This window comes from Perissodus microlepis, chromosome 6 (genome assembly GCF_051167445.1).
Source record: "Perissodus microlepis isolate ML-2025 ecotype Zambia chromosome 6, ASM5116744v1, whole genome shotgun sequence".
In the NCBI taxonomy this organism is placed as follows: Eukaryota; Metazoa; Chordata; class Actinopteri; order Cichliformes; family Cichlidae; genus Perissodus; species Perissodus microlepis.
In genome coordinates this window covers 35,671,650-35,691,053 of record NC_140466.1, presented here as the reverse complement: position 1 = coordinate 35,691,053, position 19,404 = coordinate 35,671,650, and the positions used below count along the sequence as shown (strand labels likewise).

The following is a 19,404-nucleotide window of genomic DNA, read 5'->3' as shown; positions in this document are numbered from 1 at the left end:
TCCAATCAGTAGATGACCTGCTCTGCCTCCTGAGCTACAGCCACCCAGTGGTAAATATGAGTAAACCCTCACTAGGTTTTGGATAAAGTATACACTCACAAACCTGTCAAACCTGCATTTGAAACGTTGGCTACCATAGCAGTATAGTATTGCAACCAATGTTCCCTCTAATTTTTCATGTGTCTGAGCGAACACACAAACTCCCTGAGCGGTCCCTTGGACCACTGTGAGCAACAGCAGACGTGTGCACTGTGGTCACGCCAGCATCGAATCCATCCAAGTTACATGGTTTATTAAAATAATCAAATTACAGCATTTACATTTATGTTAGACTGCTTTTAATTAACTGCTTTAGCCCACTTACAATGAAAATTTAAAAAACAAATCTTGATCATGACCTGTGTAGCATGTTAACACTATTGGAAGTAAAAATAACTTGAACTCCAATTTTGAAAACAAAACTTTTCTTTCTTTCAATCTTTTTTTTTAAATTATTTTTATTTTTAAATATATATATATATATATATATATATATATATATATATATATATATATATATATATATATATATATATATACATATATATATATATATATATATATATATAAAGCTCTGACTTGTATTATGAGTATGAGTCTGTGGTCTGGGAGAGAGTCCTGTAACTCTGTCTGCAAAATACACTACATAATGACCAATGTTGGGCAATTAATTATATAGTTACTTCTTCATTAAAGTAATTGAGTTATGCAAACAACAAAGTTTTTTGCAGCTGTTTACCTAAAAATGCAGCCAAGGCGTTTTTTTAAATAAACATTTCAAAATATTTACAGAACAATCAGCTGTTCTGCATCAAATCTGATGCCACACAAATCATTTGTGCCACTCCAAAAAATAATTTCTGTCCACTATGAGATAAAGGAGAACAACAGCCTGATACCTGCAGGCCTGACAACAGGAGATGTATCACTCCTGTAACACCTGTAGCATTCAGCAGTCGCCTCATTGTTCTGAGGCACACAACAAATCTATTGACTACACTACACACTAACTACACAAGATTTGCGCTAAACATCGAAAATCTCTCACATCTCAAAACACCGCCGTCACTCCTAAAACTTCCCCCCTGCATAAACAACTAAATGCCATACTGCCATATCATTTTTGTGATTGGTCGACATGGTACATTTTTCGACCAATAGGAAAGGCTGGGGGAGTTGGGAGGGGGGCTGTTTTTGCTCACAGGCGGAGAGCGCTTTTGAGCGTTTTCCTTACGAAACACAGTTTTTACCGTTTCTTCCCGCAGTAAATATAAACAACGATAGTATTCAGGAAGAAAACCAAACATTGCATATATTTTTATCATAACTCTGGTTTTACTTGGCCTGGTATAAAGTCCACACTTTTTCCGTCAATTGTTCCGTCTGTCCTGCTCACATCTCCAATGGTTGTACACGTTGTCATTAACTTGGCTTCACTCCACATCAGCCACGCTGCTTTGCTAGCTAAAACACCGGTGTTAGCATGTAAGGACGCTGTCATGGCCTGTCAACGACGTTGATTAGCTGCGTGAATCACATCATTGGCTGGACTATGGGATAAGGTGGCCTCGTTCTAATCCCATACGGGAGCAGCCAGTCACTAACACTGCAAAACAAAATTCTTAAAGTATTAATTTTAATTTCAATTCAGGTCAGATTTTTTTTGCAGATTTTCTGTGTGCAGAGACCGTGCCAGCAGTGCGTAATTGCGCAGAGGGAACATTGATTGCAACATGGAATTTGGGTCTTCAAACTAAAATAGGAAAATAGGAACATAGATAGTGCCATCATTGCCAGACCTGGCCCACATCTGGTTGACATACACCCTGCCATGACCAGTGTTGGTCAAGTTACTTGAAAAAAGTAATCAGTAACTAATTACTGATTACTTCCCCAAAAAAGTAATCCAGTTACTTTACTGATTACTTATTTTCAAAAGTAATTATATTGATATTACTTACATATATATGATATTACTTAGTTACTTAGTTACTTTTTAAAAACACGATTTACAACCTGAATAGGTGATAAAGCGATAGATCTTTCAGCCCGATTCTACTTTTTCTGCATAATCCATCATACAAAATGTAATCAAATGGAAAAGTCTCTTTTTAAAACTTGTTTTATTAGTTTTAGTCTTTTAACTTTATGCATCAAGCAAAAATTTAATTATATGCAACATTCTCTGACTGGAAGAAATTTGTTTAATATTTAAACCTATTTTCTGCACATTCCAGCACATAAAATATATATATTTTTTGTGTTAACACTCACTCTTTCAAATAGATGCAAGTAAAACACAGCAGAAAATAAATAAAGTCAAAGACTAGCGGTCCTTTTGCTCTATTTTCACCTGTAAAGCAGGAGTAGGGTAGGCGGAGGTTTACCCTGGTGCAAGTGTGCCGCAGCGGTCAGTGGAAGAATCCGCGAGTTTCTCTGTGAATTTCCCATTACGTGGTAGCACATTCCTGGTGCTTGCTTGGAAGTTTAGGGTTTTTTTCGCTGTAAAAAGAAGTTTTCTTCCCACACACAACGGACACTAATGTTTTTGTCACTTTTTATGGAATCAAACTTAAAGTGAGGTCAGTACTTCCACACTTTAAACGCTGCATGCTCACATTCTCTCCCGCACTCGATATATTATCCATTGTTGATCTGCACACAGCTGTTGTCACGAACGTGGCACTTGCTTACGTCACTGTCATGAGACATTCTTGCAAAAAATCACGGTTTTAGTAACGCAGTAACGCAGCGTTCCTACGGGAAAGTAACGGTAATCTAATTACCGTTTTTGCAATAGTAATCCCTTACTTTACTCGTTACTTGAAAAAAGTAATCGGATTACAGTAACACTTTACAAGTAACGCGTTACTGCCCATCTCTGGCCATGACACCAGTCAGTCAGAAGTGCCAGCTTGATGCGGGCCAGACCTGTTTTCTATGAGCCTGGGCCACATACACCAAACCACAATCGGGCCAGATGTGGCATGCCGTCACATAAAAAATGCCATCTACGTCAGGCCTAGCCCATATCTGGATGACATACCACTTACCAGTCAGCCAGCAGTGCCGGCTTGACACCAGATCTGGGCCAGACCAGCTTGCTATGTGGGTATATTAGCACTGCTAGGTCCCAGCAACATTGAATTTTTTTTCAGACTTTCATTTAATTACATAAAAATTTCACTAAACTCAATTAAATTTTTATAAGTTTGTTTGAATAAGCTTCAGTCTTGTAAATGGAGACTTATACAGCATATCTATATATTAGCATGCTAATATATATTAAAGGATAAGACTTTATGGCATCACGTAGTGTGTTGCAATAAACATAAATTAAAGCTGACACTAATGGAATGTTATAGGTAACTATTGTATTTATTAAACATTTTATAGGTAATATCAGGAGAAATTTAATGCCAGTTCAGTTTAGTCATATTATGTATCGTTCATGAGTTTTCAACTCTAAGCTCTCGCTGATTTTCGACTGAAGATATAACAATGATCCAGCGTTAATATTAGATTTCTAAAATGCCTCAAATACATGAATATAAAGTTAAACGTTTCTAATCACTGTCTGTGAGAGTTGGAACCTATTTTTAGCAACCATGACTCATGCGGGAGTAAACAACAGTACATTTGTTGGGGACTATTTTCAGCTGCAGATTAATCCTCGCTTGCTGTTCTAGTGAGCATTTCCGGCAGAGCAGTTGTGTAACCGAGACCTGGACAAATTAAACAATAGACTGTGTGTTTATAGTGCATCAACTGGACCTTTATGCAAAGAGCTATTTTTTGGCTTTATTTCCACTGATCATTTAAAGGATCAGTTGATTCTGTGGACTGTTAATTGATTATATTTTGATGGTAAGAATAATAAGAGAATATGTCCAGGCCTAGTTCTCAAAATGAATGAGGTAAACACAGCTCTTACATATCACGCTGTTGCTACAGCAGCAAAGCAAAGAGATATGATGGATTCCCTGGATCAGTGCTGCCTTGTGAAAGCCATGTAAGAAACTGCCTGATTAAAATGCAGAGTGCAGAGGCCAGACAGAGGCATGACGTAGAGCTGTAGCAGCTCGGAGCTAAAAAAAGAACAGCGCAGGAAATGTCACAGGATGTATGCATGCGTCCAATGACGCCGCGCTGCCTGTGATGGTGGGAGATAACCTGTGTGATCGTGTACATGGGCGTAAATACAGATATTCTACACATTATAGCGCTGCATTACACTGCTTAGATGGTTTCAATTAATGTATCTGACATTTATATAAGCACATTAGCTATAGACATGTTAAAACAATGCATGTGCAAACATTAGCGGGACACAGAGCGGGATAGAATTGCAACTGACAGTCTCTGATATCTCAAAATAAAACATTCGCATTCACCACATTAACACATTAATGATTTCATGACAGTCACTCAGCCCACTTAGCACATCATACAGTCACAGGCTACAGACATCTCAGAAGGGCTGTTAGTACAATTAAGTGCACAGGAGGGCATGTTATTTGTTACATAATGACTGAGGTATAGTAGTATAACTAGCTGCTACAGTTTCCGGTTACAGTTATAGTCACAAAATCAGCATAAGATATACAAGGTACACCTGTTAAACTGTTGGTTAACACAAATATCTAATTAGCCAGTCTCATGGTAGCAACTCAGTGAATGTAGGCATTGACACATGGTCAAGATAATCTGCTTTCACATTTCCTACTTTATTCTGGTGACTTGTGTTTTGCTTTTGGTTTTACTTCCCTTGTCTAATAAATGGTTTGCTTTTTGTGAAACCTTGCCTCCATATGTCTGCGTTTGGGTCCTCCACACTAAAGCTCAGGCTGCTATAATGGTCTGGGGGACTTTTTCTGGCACACCTTGGACTCTTTGTCTTCATTTAAACATCAAAGTATCTGAGTGTTACTGCTGACCATGTCCATACCTTTATGACCACACTGTAAAGATCCTCCAGCATGATGTCACACAACTCAAATAAATCCAAACCGATTTCTTGAAAATTACACAAAGTCACCAGATGTCAGTCAAACAGAGCACCAATGGGATTTGCTGGACTGATCATGGAAGTAAGAAAGTGCAAATGAAAATGATGGTGGAAACATGACAAACGCAGCAACATGCAAAAACATCAGCTGTCTTTTTCTCAAATAAACGAATGAAACAAACATAAATGGCTATTTCTTCTCATAGCTACCACTTTAATTGCACGCTCTACTTGTGCAATGTTTCATTACACCTGATGGTAGGATTAGCACCACCTACGCCCCACGTCTTATGCTGCATTCTCATTACTGGTGAAGAAACAACTGTCCACAGGTCATTTTTAACAGAAGCCCACGTGATTGGCAGGAAATAAAAGTTTATCTGGCCTCAGCTTTTTTTTTCTTGATTTTTTTTAATGTTTCTGCGATGACAGGGTGAAGCATCAAGCAATTAAGAGATCATATGAGCCATATGAGTAATTCAAAGACAGGATTTTTGGGGGAAATTACCTTCCCAAAACTTGTCATGATTTTTAAATACTTCATTGTCCTCCAAAACCCCCCTGTTGAACAAACTGAAGAAAGTTCTTTGAACAGGGAGTCCCGCTCTGTCAAAATGTGGTTAGTGAGTGGCCTTGGGCTTCTCCAGAGAGGAGAAGGAGGAGGAAGTAGTTAGGAGTTGCGGCTCTGTGCGTGTGATTGCTCGATGAGTCCATGTTAAAAGGCTGTGAACACATGATATCCCGCTCTAATAGTGCTGACTGATATGTTTCATTAAAGCAGAGGAACTGCTAACTATGAGCATGAATGAGTAAGATAGCCTGTGTGTGTGTGTGTGTGTGCGTAAGTCTGCCAGCAGCAGAGCTGGCAGAGATGGGAAATGATGCCGACGGGCAACACATTGTGTAGGAGGAGTCTATTTTAAGACTGCAGGAGAAGGACAAAGCGCTCTAATGTATCTGGCCTTGTGTGACTGTGTGTGTGTGTTTGATGCAGTAGGCAGGCTAATGGCCTGTGGGTATGCTTTAAGTGTCCTTAAAGCACACAGATCATTGTATCTTTTCATAAAAATCTAATTAAGACGCAACTCTTCTCATGTTTTTAGTCTATTTGGGTATCTGTTACGTGCCACCCAGTGAGTATGAGTGTGTGTGTGTGTGTGTGTGTGTGAGGAGGTGGAAGACATCCATGTGAGTGGAGACGCAGGCAGACAGAGAGGAGGAGGAAGGATAGATGTGAGAAGAAGGATGGCTCCAGGAAGAGGCATTCAGAGAGACGAAGGGAGGAGGGATGTCAATAAAACGTGACTCCGTGGGGAGGAGGGGAGCGTAGGACACAGCAAAGGCTGCATGTGTGCGAACATGTAGGTGTGTGTGTATGTTTGTGTGTCTTCCACGGCTGCCATCAGTGACGTAGTGCCAGACGTAGACAGAGAGTGGGAGGAGGAACAGGACGGAGGCACTCTGGGGATGCTTGGTGAGGGGGCGTTTGATTTCAACATGCTTCAAATTCCTAAATAGAAAGAGAGGCAGCTTTTTTTTCAGGGTAATCACACCTGTGATGAGCTGGCTGCATACATGGACCACTTTTTCATTCACTAACTCATCCATTCAGGGATCCAGTTTGCAGGAGATACTCAGGAACATCTCAGTGACGTATATATTATCACACTGATATTGATTAAAGTGACAGCAGTGAGGTCTATAACTAGGATGAGATGGTAGTAAATCAAGCCCTCTTCAGGTTCTACAGTGAAATGAAGCTAATATAGAGAAAAAAGAGAATCTGAAAAGAATGACTCATTAAGAGATAGAATTTGGATGACAAATGCTGTTGAATCATTGCAGTTTAATTGCTTAGCAATTGCAAAACTCATTTGTAAATTTCTAATATTGTGCAATAAATCTGCCTGTTTGTTTGTTTGTTTGTTTGTCCGGAAACTCCTCACGTATGATCAGGATCTGCGCAACCAAAGCTGGCACAGGGGTGCTTCACAGATCTCTGAAGGTTCTTATCGATATCAGATCATGTTGCCTAGCAATCACCTACCAACAGGCTAAACTGACTTATTTGTAGCATTTATGCACCTATAACATATTCAAGAGAGTAACGACTAATTTATATCTGGAAAAGTTGAATTTTACACGATATATTGTAATGATTTCAATGAATAATAATATGCCATGAAGTTGCCTAGGAACCACCTAACAATGGGCTAAATGACCTGCTTTTTGCGAGGGCCTTGGGGCTGAGACACAGCATTTTGAGTTTATTATGTATGTCTGATTTCTTATGATGTAATGGTAAGTTCTAGTGTTATTATTAGTGTGTCTTAGTTAGGTTTGGTTTCATCCATGCTCCCTTGTTTCCTGTGTAAGTTTGTCCTTTATGTGTGATTTTTAGTTAAGTCTGTGCCTCGTTTCCCTTTATCTGTTTCATGTTCCTCTAGTGTATCAGTCCTTCTCCCCAGACTGTTATGTGTTTCATGTCTGTGTTTTCCAAGTCAAGCTCGTGTTGTCACAGTCTTCATCTCATTATTTCCTGTTTTATTTTTACAGTCTTGTGTTTCCATGTTCAGTGTGTTTAGTTTTGCTTCCCCTGTATCATCATTCATTTGTGTCAGCTGTGTTCCCCATGTGTTTCCACTTCCCTTGTTACTCTTCTAAGTATACATGTCCTCTGTCTGCCTTTATTCACTTTCATGTTTTTTTCAACTTCAGGTTTTGTTCTTTGTCTCTTGTGTTTAGCATTTAGTTTTTCCCAGTTTAGTTCTAGTTAGTTTTGCCTCAGTGTGGATCGGCCTTTTGTTTTGTACTTTCTCCCAGCCACAAATAAACAGCTCGCCTTTTGTTAGATTATAGTTTGACTCCAAGTGTCTGTATTTGGGTCATTTCATAGCTAACAGCATGAAAAGATTATAATCATTATATTAACACTTACATTTATAGCTGCTTAGATTATAAATGACCACAATGTAGACCTGAATGCTCAAAGTAATTTTTGCTGTGAGAATGATTTTTCCTCCTTCAATTTTTCTTATTTTTTTGAATCTTTCTCCCACTTAAGTGTTTCAGTTCATCAAACCATTTCTATCATTACACTTAATACAAAATACACTTTTTAAGTGAGGATTTCATTTCTCAAGGGAGAAAAGCTATCCAAAGCTATGTGGTCCTGTGTGAAAATATAAGTTGTGTGAGCGTAAATAAATCCCACAAACTTAGTTTCCCTGATACTGTTTGTTGCTTTTAAACTAAAGGCAGATTAAGTAAAAGTTTCACCACATCATTCCTGTTGTTTCACTGTGAGCACGTGTGTCTGCTGTCATCCTGTTAGTGTGTAACACTGTAATATTCACGTATTACTCTGTCATACCAGGTGCTCTGATCTTGTGACTTCTGTTGTCTGTCTTCTTGCTGTGACACCTTGAATAAAGCAGACAGCTGGTATAAACTAACATAAATGGTTTAAAAATGTTTATAATTGTTTAAAATTGTTGTACTGACTTTTCTAAAACATTGTTCTGTCATCCATAATTTGGTTTAGTAATGAAACAGTACAAGAAGAAGAGCCACTGGTTACAGTGCTCACTGTCCACGTATTTAAATCACCACACAATTTATTTACTCCTGTTACATGTGATCGTACAACATACGACCTGAAAGCTCAGAAAACTCTCGCACGGACAGAGTAATTCATCTGTTGTTCTTCTCGGTATCAGGAAGCTAAAGGTTTAACCCTGGGTTATCACGTGCCTCATTTATTTGGTGTTTTTGGTTTTGTTTTTTCATAATGAGAATAAATGACGTCTAAGTCCTCAGTAGAAGGTAAATTTAAAGAAAACGTTAACGGAGAGCAAGCTCTCAGTAAGAAAAAGAATCATGCTAGATATCTATTCCTATATGGACTGGGTAATGTCTTTGGATCCCACATCATTTGATGGAAATGAAAAGTATTGAGCTACAGGGGGCTGAATGGAAAGACAACCTGAAAATCAAAGTGTCAACAGCTTTTTTTTTGTTTTTGAGCAGTGTAAATGACTCTGCTCCCAGCACGCCTGCTCATGTTTCTCATTGGTCATATGGCACCAGCACCTCCTCGTAGACAGATGGGTAATTTTTTTCTTATCTTACTGAGATTTTAACAATTCACTTTGAGATGACAAAGTAAAAGAAGGCAGGCAAGTGTTTTGGGAGGATGTCTGGGCAAGGCTAGGCGGAGTCTACAGCAGCTAGCAACAAGAATAAATAAATAAATAAATAAAAGTGGCACAAATATTTATCAAGACTTTTAACTAGCAGACACTATGAACTCATCCGGAAAGTATTTATTGCAATCATGAATCAGGGAAGGCAGAAAGTTGTTTTTTTACAAACTTCTTTGCAAGTTGACTTTTATTTTATCACAAGAAGCACCCTGCAGGCCATTAGAAATACTGCAGATTAAAATGTAAGTAATGGCCATCCTTTATTTCCAGTTTGTGACTGTAGCATTTGGATTTGCGTTCAAGTTTGCAGAATATCACAATAAGCTTCTCCTCTCACGAACAACCAAAATCTATTTACATGCATTTTCCATGTGATGAATTGCAATGAGAGTTTGTTCAGTCTTGTATTGATTTCAGTGAGTCCACCTACAGTTCTTTGTGGAGCTAAAACAAGCTATTTCACATCTGTTATCACACCAACTAGATGTGATTAGATTATGTGTAATCTGATTCGTCAGCGGTGTCACGGTGTGTGGCATCAATGAAGCAGACAGGAGGATGGTTAGAATGCATTCTCTCTGGTTTATTCAGGTTCTTTAGGAAGAGTTCTGTTTGAAATTACAAAATGCACTGGTAGAAACAGCAGAGATAGAGAAAGAAACAGGGAGAGAAAGAGATGGTCAGAGAAAGTGAGAAAGAGAGAGGAAGAGAGAAATAAGGGAATTCATAAACGGGAATAACATCACCAGATTCAGGTTCAGGCAGCTCTTTACTCTCAAAGGGATTGTTTATCATCCAGGAAAAGTTTAGTATTCCTTCTCCCCCCTTTTTAAAATCTTTTTTCTCTCTCTTTTTTCTTGTAATGTTATTTTAAGTGTTATCTATCTTTCTTACCCCATGGATACCCCCCTCCCTCCCCCCTCCCCGTGAAATAACTGGCAAATATAAGAAACAAACATTCTTTGATTTTATCATCAAAGTCATTTCCATTTTTTTTGTTAGCATGATTTTGTTTTTCCGTTTTTTTATTTGTGTTTTTTTTATTTTTGTTTTTAAAAATAGAAGAAAAAAGAAACACATTGCTCTTAAAAACATCTATCTATCTATATATATATATTTTACATATATATACTTTTTCTTTATATTTAATATATTTTTTTTAATTCCTGAAGTTGACTTGTTACCCAACATAGTGGCATGCACATTGCACATGCAAATCTGTAATTAAATACTTCTCTTTTATCTTAAATTGCCATGTATGATTATATTTTTATCTTTTTTTTTCCACCCCGACTTGCTGTATGGTTTTCTACTGTGGCACTGGTTTTGGTTCTACTGGGTCGAGGGTCGGATGGCGTGCGTGGCGATGGATGGCTGGTGGCTGCTCCAGAGAGATTCCCAGCTTTGCATCTCAGCGCTGACAAAGCTTTTTAATCGGCTGGTATTCGGATCCCTTGAAGTCAGATTGAACCCTTTGTTTTTTAACAGTTGATGGAGGGCTGTGTAACTGGAGAAGGTCACTCTGAAACCTTTAACTCCTTCTGTTTGGCCCGGTGTGACTGTTCCACCAGCTGTTGCCTAACTGTCACAAAGCAGCAGATTAAACATCTCTAGTGGCTTGAACATGACGTAATAGCTCATTTGCTGCATCACTAATGTTCCCTAAGTTGGTTAAAGGGATTCAGAGTCTTCTTCACAAGAACATATTTAACAGTATTTTCAAACCTAGAAAACAGTCCAGTTTTGGGATCTATCAGCCTGCAGTGTCTGACGTTGAGAGCAAAAAGCAAAAAAGAAATCGAATCTTCTGGAGGCAACTCTTCTCTGGTGGGCTGATGGCGATGCAAACAAACAGAGAGCACAGAGATGGTGAGGGAAGAATGAAGGACATGGATGGAAACAGTGGGGAGTTTGCTTGAGGGTTGCAGCGGCTACAGCAAGAGGCATTTCACCCGTGTTTCTGAAGAATCGATTTACTGATTGGATTAGGGAACCAGGCAGGTGTCATGCTTTTGCAATAATAACTCTCTCCTTCAGTGTAAATGTAAAGACCTTATCTGCTAATTATCGATACGTTAAATGCAGTTTAATCCGCTAACATACAATGTAAGGGTTTGCCGGGCTGTATTTGCTGTTCTTGTTTCCTTGAGGTGAGAAACTGATCACTGAGAATGGTTTCTTTTCTCACTGCTGATCAGATGAGCTCATCTGAGTTACAAATTATTCATCTAAGTGAATAAATTCAGCCCCAACACCTGCCAGGCTCCACGAGGAACTGAGCAAGGCGCACACGCGGCAGACAGACGCCTCCAAACCAAAAATGCGCACACAAGCATCAACTCACTCAACCGATCCACACGGGCGTTTCACAATGAGCGATGAATGTGAAAGGTCAATCCCACCACCTTGCGTTCACGGGTGGTATGACATGATGAGGGAGGGCGAGGGGACGGAGGGAGAAGAGAAGCGACACGAGTGTAGAATGAATGGAGATCTGATGAACACAGTGAGTTTTTCACAAACTTTATGGATTGTATACACAAGAATTACAGAGGCAATATACACATTAGATGGCATCGGAGAGAGAGGGAGACGATGGGTGACACATGTGACATGATGATCTACCGAGCCCCACCCCATCCCCACCCACCCCTTACAAATACAAACACGCACACACACACCCTCCACACCATCCTTACCAATGGGCAATGAGGACGTTAAAACGTAATGTGTGCGCTGTGAATATCTCAGATGAAGAAATCATCTTAGTGTCCTGTACAGTGTAAGGCACTGAGGATTACCTTCTGTAGCCGATGGTGCCAGGACACACACACACTCACACACACACTAATAAACTGACGAATGCATGCAAACCCAGTCCCGTATCTTCTCACATGTACACACACACACACAGTTAGTGCTGAAACGATTAGTCGATTATAGAGACAGCCAACGCAACCTTCCAAAACCATTTACTACTTTAGACTTACTTAGATTGTCACTTATTTAACTTGAACCAAACTTGACTGTTATTTTCTTCTTTTCAAATAAAGACGACAGGGCTCATTAATGAACACTAATGCCCAAATGTGTTTTCAATGCTTGTAATCCACATTACAACAAACCTGCACTTTAACAGGAACTCTTAAGCCATTGCCAAAAATCTTAAACGCTTGAAGTGATTTTTATTAGAAAAAAGGAAGAAAACAAAAAGAACATACTGGGATCAGCTATTAGTCAATCAGATATTCATTTGCAACAGTATTGATACCAGCGGTGCCGTGTTGGCCTCCCCCAGCTGACACACAACTTCACACACTAGCAGACAACTCAACAGCTGAAGGAAATAACGCTCATAACTTTGAACAACAATGTTGTATTTTTTGCACAAGTTCGCACAACTTAAAAGTACTTTTGCTGTTGATATTTCTTTTTTAAAATATTCTCTCACTTTTCCCTGTGGTATTGACATTGGTTCTGAGGATTTTCCATGGCATCAGTATTGACTTTTAAATTCTAGTATCGTGACAAACCTGATACGTATATGTATAATAATGACAAGGCTTAGTGATTAATCACACAAATCGATTTCAGCACTAAACACACTTGGACGCCACTCGAAACACCTGCTCAGTCATATACACTCACACACTGTCACAGACATCACAAACAGAGGAAATGTCTCCTTATGGCAGCAGTAGCCCCGCCTTCCTCACAGCGGGACAAAGTGTGGATGGGTTGACGGTGGAAAACATGGCTTCTGAGGATGAGGATGAGCCTGAAAAGTGGTCCAGTGCCATTGTGAAATTGTGTAAAACATCTCTATGACCTCTGCTGCTGCTGCTCCCTGTCCTCCCCTCCCCCAAAACTCCCCCCTCCATTCCCTGGAGTCACCAAAACCTCTTAAGAAATTGCCTTCGGCCCCTCCCACCCGTCCCTCCCCTGCCTTGCTCTTGACCCCCCCTTACACACACACACGCATGCACACATTTAGTGCTGTACAAAGGGGAGACCACAGAGTGGCTTCAGCTACATAAGCACAACTTTTGGCAGCACTACTGTACATTAAAACCCACGGTGTACTGTTTCTTCTTCTTCTTCTTTTTTTTTTAAAGAGAGCCCTTATTTCTGTTTTTTCGAAACGTTGCCTCACGACTGACCCGCTGACACAATTTCACAGCCAACTGAGCGGATGGGTTGGTGCATCTGTTCGGTTTTCCTTTATCCCAGAAGGAAGAAGAAAATCCAGAAATGATTAGTCACACGTTTAGAAAGGTGACAGAAGCCAGAGGTGAAGATGCGGAGGAGATGTGGAGAGAAGTGATGACTGAGCAAAAAACCTTGCAGACCCTCCCCTCCCTCCCCAATCCCGTGCAAAACAAAGAGAAACACCCACAAAAACTAATGAAGATCAAATGCTCACTGATCTTTTATCGTCAAAGAGAACGGTGTTTGTTTTTGGAAATGCTCACACACAACATGCTTTCACAAAAGGGCAGTGTTGTGTGTCGGCCATTTTGGATCTGCTGTTACAATTCTGGACAAGCGAGTGGTGTCATGGAGCCAAAATGGAGGTGGCTTTTTAATGCCTGCCTGTCAACAGTGTGGCGTGTCGGTGTGTCGGCAGGCTGTTGACGGAGAGGAGTCGGTGTATAATGTGCTAGTGAAAGCAGAAAGGTGGGGTTACCGTTCCAACCTCTGACACCACACCAGGTAAAACCATACAATAACTCAATCTGACGCCTGCGTGTTGTCGTGTAGCTGACTCTTTGTTATGTTTTATATCTAGCTACCTAACTCTAGAGGGACCTGAGAAGTAAGCAAACTGCCGTGCACCTCTGTAAAACTCTCACTACACCGCCTGAAACTGGACCCAGGACATCTCCGGGATGGACACGAGATGGTGCCACACCATAGCCAAGAGGGCTAGCCAGTTAGCAGGATCCTGAAATGATGGTCATTTTAGTCTGTAGAGGCCAAAACCTCAAGGCTTTGATTCCAACTGTGTGGATCTCTTAGGATTTTGGCAACTTTTACAAAAATCTGTATGTCTGAATGGGAGTTTTAAAGTCGTCCGTCCCACTCTGGATGCGATGTGGCTTTCCTGCTTCGAGTCTAGCCTTTTGACCGTTTCCTCACTGTGGCCCAGTTTTAAAGTCACCACTCTCCCCATTTCTATGCTAGCATGGGCGCCAGTGGGACTCAACTTTTAAGGCGTAGTGTGGATGACCTCATCTCCTACTATGGGTTAAGGGTTGAGGGGGGTGAGCGATGGACAAGATGGGGCATGGCAAATTTGACTCGGATACAGAAGGCACTGTGGCTCTGTAGGGGGCTTTGGGGAACATTCCCCACCTGCCGTAACCTCTTGATTGTAGGTGAGGACAGAAAGGGGGTTTCGTGTTATGTGCCCCTTCATGCCCACCAAGCAAATGAACAGTTAACAAAAAACAACCACCCCCCCAATCCACATCTTTCCTACGCAATGCTCAACTACTAGGCCTGGAGGCAACACATCTTTTGGAGAGAATAGAAATTTGTGGAGGAAAAAAGGGATTCGTCATCAGGAGGAGGGAGGGAAAAAGACAGCTACAGAGGTACATGAACTGTGGGGGTGTGATGTCATGTGAAGTCTGGGGAAAAAAACATCGGTGCCAGTGTTCACATTTTCTCAGATCTGCATGTTCCCGTTTCCTCTGCCTGTTTTACAGAACCACTGCGTCGTAGGTTCACCTTTTTGAAGTAATATGATGAGGATGCCTATGAGGTCTGCATAGAGTCAACACGTGGACTGGGGTTTGTTTTCTGGCTTTTGCAAACAGCGCGAGGTTTTAAGAGTAGCTCGATTCTTTGACTTCTTTGTGAGCATGATCGGTATGCAAAATAAATATTTATCTGAAACTCTAATTATACTCTGTTGTCTATAACTACATCTACGATATCATATCTAGGTTTATCTGTAGGTAATCAACTATATTTATCTATACTTTATCATTTTGTCCTAGAGTTATTGAATATTCAATAAGTGTTATCCCTCATAACAATAAGGATGAAATATTATTAGTCCTAAGTGTTTCTGTCCTGAACCTTCAGCATCACTCTCTACCAAGCTGAAAGAACAGACGTCAAATGGACAGCAAAAGAAAGATAAATCAGGGAAAAGAAGGTCGGTGGATACTGAGGTTGGCTTTGGCAGGGAATGGTTTGCTACAACCGTATGTGACTGAACTGGGGTGACTAGTTGACTCTGGTTAGCCAGACCTGAGAGAAGGGGTTGTAGGGTGGGGTGGATGGTCAGCATTGGCGCAGACAAGCAAGCGGAAGGGCGGACCGACAAACACATATTGTCTCTCGGGCTGCATCCATGTTTCCTGCGAAACACAAGGACTTAACATATATATCTTGCAAAGATATAAGGTAAAGATCAGCTTTGACTCCTGATCTTGAAACTAGGATGTGGCTCAGAGACTGTCCTGTAGACAGGGAAGGTAGGGCCAATAACATAATATGTTTATCACTGCCCCCTGGTGGCAAAAATACTGACCGACACCAACACTGTACCACTAATACTGTGCTGTTCTCACTACAAAACTACAGAGCCCAACAGATTGAAAAGCTTTTTTTTTGGCAGCAAGTGGGAGAATTCAATCTCAGTAGAACTTTTAACTCGGTAAAATGACCTTTTCTGAGCACCTCTTAAGCGTGAAGAGAAGACAAAGTTTTCACGGCTCTCAATAAATTGTCCTACCTCTGACTCTGAACCTAAATTACTGATCTTTGGGTTGGCTTGACAGAGTTCTGACCCCTTTTGAACCACTTCAGGTCAGATAACTGAGAGTCCATCTGACCTCCAAATCCACCATTCCAGAGAGAAAAAAGTGTGTCTTTAAAGATTTGCATTATAGCACACAATGCTGCTCAGGAAGAGTTCCCAAGCCGCAGTTGACTTGAAACATTGCAGCAAGGCATCAGGAACCCGATAAACATCATTGAACGGGGGAATAATAACATAATGGATGTAAACAGGGTGAACATAGCATACACAGCATAACTCCAAATAACATGACAACAAATCTACAGCAACAATTCAACCAATCATCACCATTATCATCATCATTGTCACCATCGTTTTGCATTGACATTGATATCATTATTCATAAAAGTGTCATCATTAACAATAATAAATAAAGTGTGTTAGAGGTTCACTTCTCCATGCCCTTTCTCCCTCTTGTTTCTCAAGTGCAGACAGAAACTTTAAGGTGCTCCTTGTCTTCTAACAGGTTGCAGTAACAGAGCTTTGGGCAGAAACGGAGACAAATAAAATACCCAACTGTCAAAACCTGCTTCAGGTACAAAGAAACCACAAAACAACATTTCTGCTGAGATCTGAGAGAGAAAGAAAGAGCTGGAAAGAAGGGAGCTTCTTTTGTAAACCTAAATGCAAAGTTTCCTACAAAGCCCCCCAGGTCCCACCCACACCAGTTAGATTTCCTCTCTAATATGTATTTAATCAGTCATGCAGGTTTCCATCAAATTTTGAGCTCTGAAAAAGATCAAAGGAGGCTGAGCGAATGCAACAGAAGAACCAAGCTCCAATGTCCTAAGAAGAACAAGAAGTAAACGACAGAAGAAATACTGAAGAAATTAGTCTTTTTTTCCCATCCCTCCTTTCCTCTCCTCCGCCCTATTCAACTGTGTGATGTCATTTCCTGTCGGGTCATCCTCTGTTGAGTAACAGAGAGGGAAGGGGCTTGACAAAGTGTCCGACTCCCTTTCTCTAGTTACCTGAGCCCAGCCCACAAGTGCAAGTGAACAGGAAGTGAGCCCACACTGTGGCTCTCCCCCCTGCCACCACTATTACTACTACTACTACACCTATCACCACCATCTGCTGGACAGGAAGTGATGTCACATCAGTTCCATCAGCACTATGCGAGTCCTTAACAGTAAACAGAGATGATAAAACTCATCAAATATCAGCCAGCGCTGTGATTGGCTGGTTTTTGCAGTATAGGCGGAGCTTCCTGGTTCTGTCAGTTGGACAGGAAAAAGGTTCTAGATAAAGTGGTTGTTCTCCCTTTTTTTTCTTTTCAGTGTTTGTCATGTAAAGTTTCACTGTGTTCTTCATTGTTCAAGTTTGATTTTCTGGAGGCATAGCTTGGCATGTAAGGGTTGGGGGGGGGTCCTGGCTTTTTATTAATTGATGTATCTTTAAACATATCAGTCTAGGAGCAGAGTCTAAGCGGCGGACTCTGTGTTCCAGCTCATTTTCAGGCTTTTACAGTAGCAGTCTGGCCAGTGACAAATAGCACACGTCTAGCAAATCTAAGCAATCAGGCATCAGTCTGAGAGAAGTGCTTTTAGGCCTCATAACATCGCACTTTAATAACCTCGTGCTCCTCCCTTGCTTGCACTCCCACACCTCTCTTTTCCTCCTGCAGCCAGGTCTTGATGATCAAGGCTGATTCTGGGAAGTGTAGTTCTGAGATTGAAAGAGGCAGAGGTAAACTGTGTCCAGGCCTTGGCGGTCCCTTTTTCTTTTTTACCCATATGCTGCTCTGTCACTCATTTGAGTATTACACAAAATGTGTAAAAGGCTTTTCTGCTGCCCCCCCTCCCCTCCACCCCTTCCACTCGTTCATAGTCTGAGAGCTGAAGGTAGAGGGTTTTGAGGGTATCCAACCCCTCCCACCACTCTGTTTTGTTTTTTGTTTTTGTTTGTTTTTTCTTTTAGTCTACATATCCAAGGCCAGAGCACTGGAGACTGCTGTTCTTCTTCTCCTCTCCTGCCATATCCCAAGCTCTTTATGGTTGCTAGCACCAGTCATCCTCATCCGTCTCACTATAAGGTTCATGCAGGCCCTTGCGGGGCCCTCTGGCATGGGCAGGCCGGTGGTGTGGGTGGGGCGGCACCCCTGGTGGTCCCCGTCGGTGTGGGGAAGGTGAAGATGAGCGGTAACCATTGGGTACCCTGCGTGGATGCGGTTGAGGGGGTGGAGGAGGCCCGTGGCGGGCAGTCCTAGGTGAACGTGGGTGTGGGTGAGGATTTCCTCCATGTGGGTGAGGGTTGCCGTGGGAGAGGCTCTGCTCGTAGGCGGGAGGCTCGTGGTGACGCTCATACTCATAATCTCTCTCGTAGAAGGGCCCGTCACACTCCAGGCTGTCCCCGGGTGGAGGCCCGCTCCAGCGGCTTCGGTGAGGCGACCTGGGTGAGCCGTGGAGGGGCGAGCGCGGGGACTGGTGCCTAGGGGAGCGTGGCGAACCATGCCGGGATGAAGAGCCCCCGTGGTGGGGAGAGGCGTGGCGTGACGGGGGTCGGTGGTGGTAGCCTCTGTCATGGTCTGGAGGGGAGAAGTGTCGTGGAGAGGGTGAACGCAGGCGACCTGGCCCTGGGGGGCCATAGCCGGGCTTGCGGACCGCGGGGGAGTAGGTGACATGTGGGCGTGGGACTGCAGGGGTCTGAGGCAACTGGCGGCGGCCTCTCCTTGGAGTGCTGGTCCCCGAGGTAGAGGGAACCGGGCTGCCGCTCACCGAACTACTGCCCTACAGCAAAATGTAAACAAGGAAAATCAAAACGCACCACAACAATAACAACAGAGACCAGAATAGAGCAGAACGGAGGTGAGATAGATAGACAGAAAGAAAGAGAGATAGATGGATAGAAAGATGGATAGATAGACACCATTAAAAATCATCCAAAAACATAGTGATGAAGCAAAAAATTGACATCAAGAAGCCACATGTCACATTGAAGAAAAATGGACAGAGAAATGGTGACAAAGAAAAAAAAGCATAACAGAAAAAAGAGAGATTGATATCCATAAATAGAAGTGTGGAAATAACCTTTTGTGAACTCTTACTGGAGATTAAGGGTCACAATATATGTGAAATGATTAACTACTGTCCTCAAGTCATAATAAGAAGTCAAAATATAGATCTAAGACAAAAACAGGTCATACCATACTATAATTGCATGTTTACACTGGTGCTTGAGACTTTGTGTACTCTTTTCTATATTTCTGCAAAAATGAAATTAAAACTTTTTGTTTTTATTATCAGCCCTAAAAGCAGATCCTGCAAATGTGAAGTATTCTACTTAAACTGATCATCTCAAAGTATTTGCAGAAGTACATCGTTCAGGGCAAAAGAGGG

General features: G+C 41.5%; 1 protein-coding gene across 9 annotated transcripts in view; it reads right to left on the bottom strand.

Moving 5' to 3' along the window:
• Positions 1-9,814: 9,814 nt before the first annotated feature.
• Positions 9,815-19,404, bottom strand: part of cacna1ab (calcium channel, voltage-dependent, P/Q type, alpha 1A subunit, b) — a 164,050-nt gene continuing 154,460 nt past the window's right edge. For 8 of the 9 annotated variants that reach the window (XM_084932129.1, XM_084932135.1, XM_084932136.1 and 5 more), the window contains one exon: positions 9,815-18,795. In XM_084932129.1, the coding sequence (XP_084788255.1) occupies positions 18,067-18,795 (729 nt within the window). In that variant the 3' untranslated portion in view covers positions 9,815-18,066. The remainder of the gene's footprint in view (positions 18,796-19,404) is intronic. The other variant, XM_084932139.1, reaches the window with a different exon arrangement.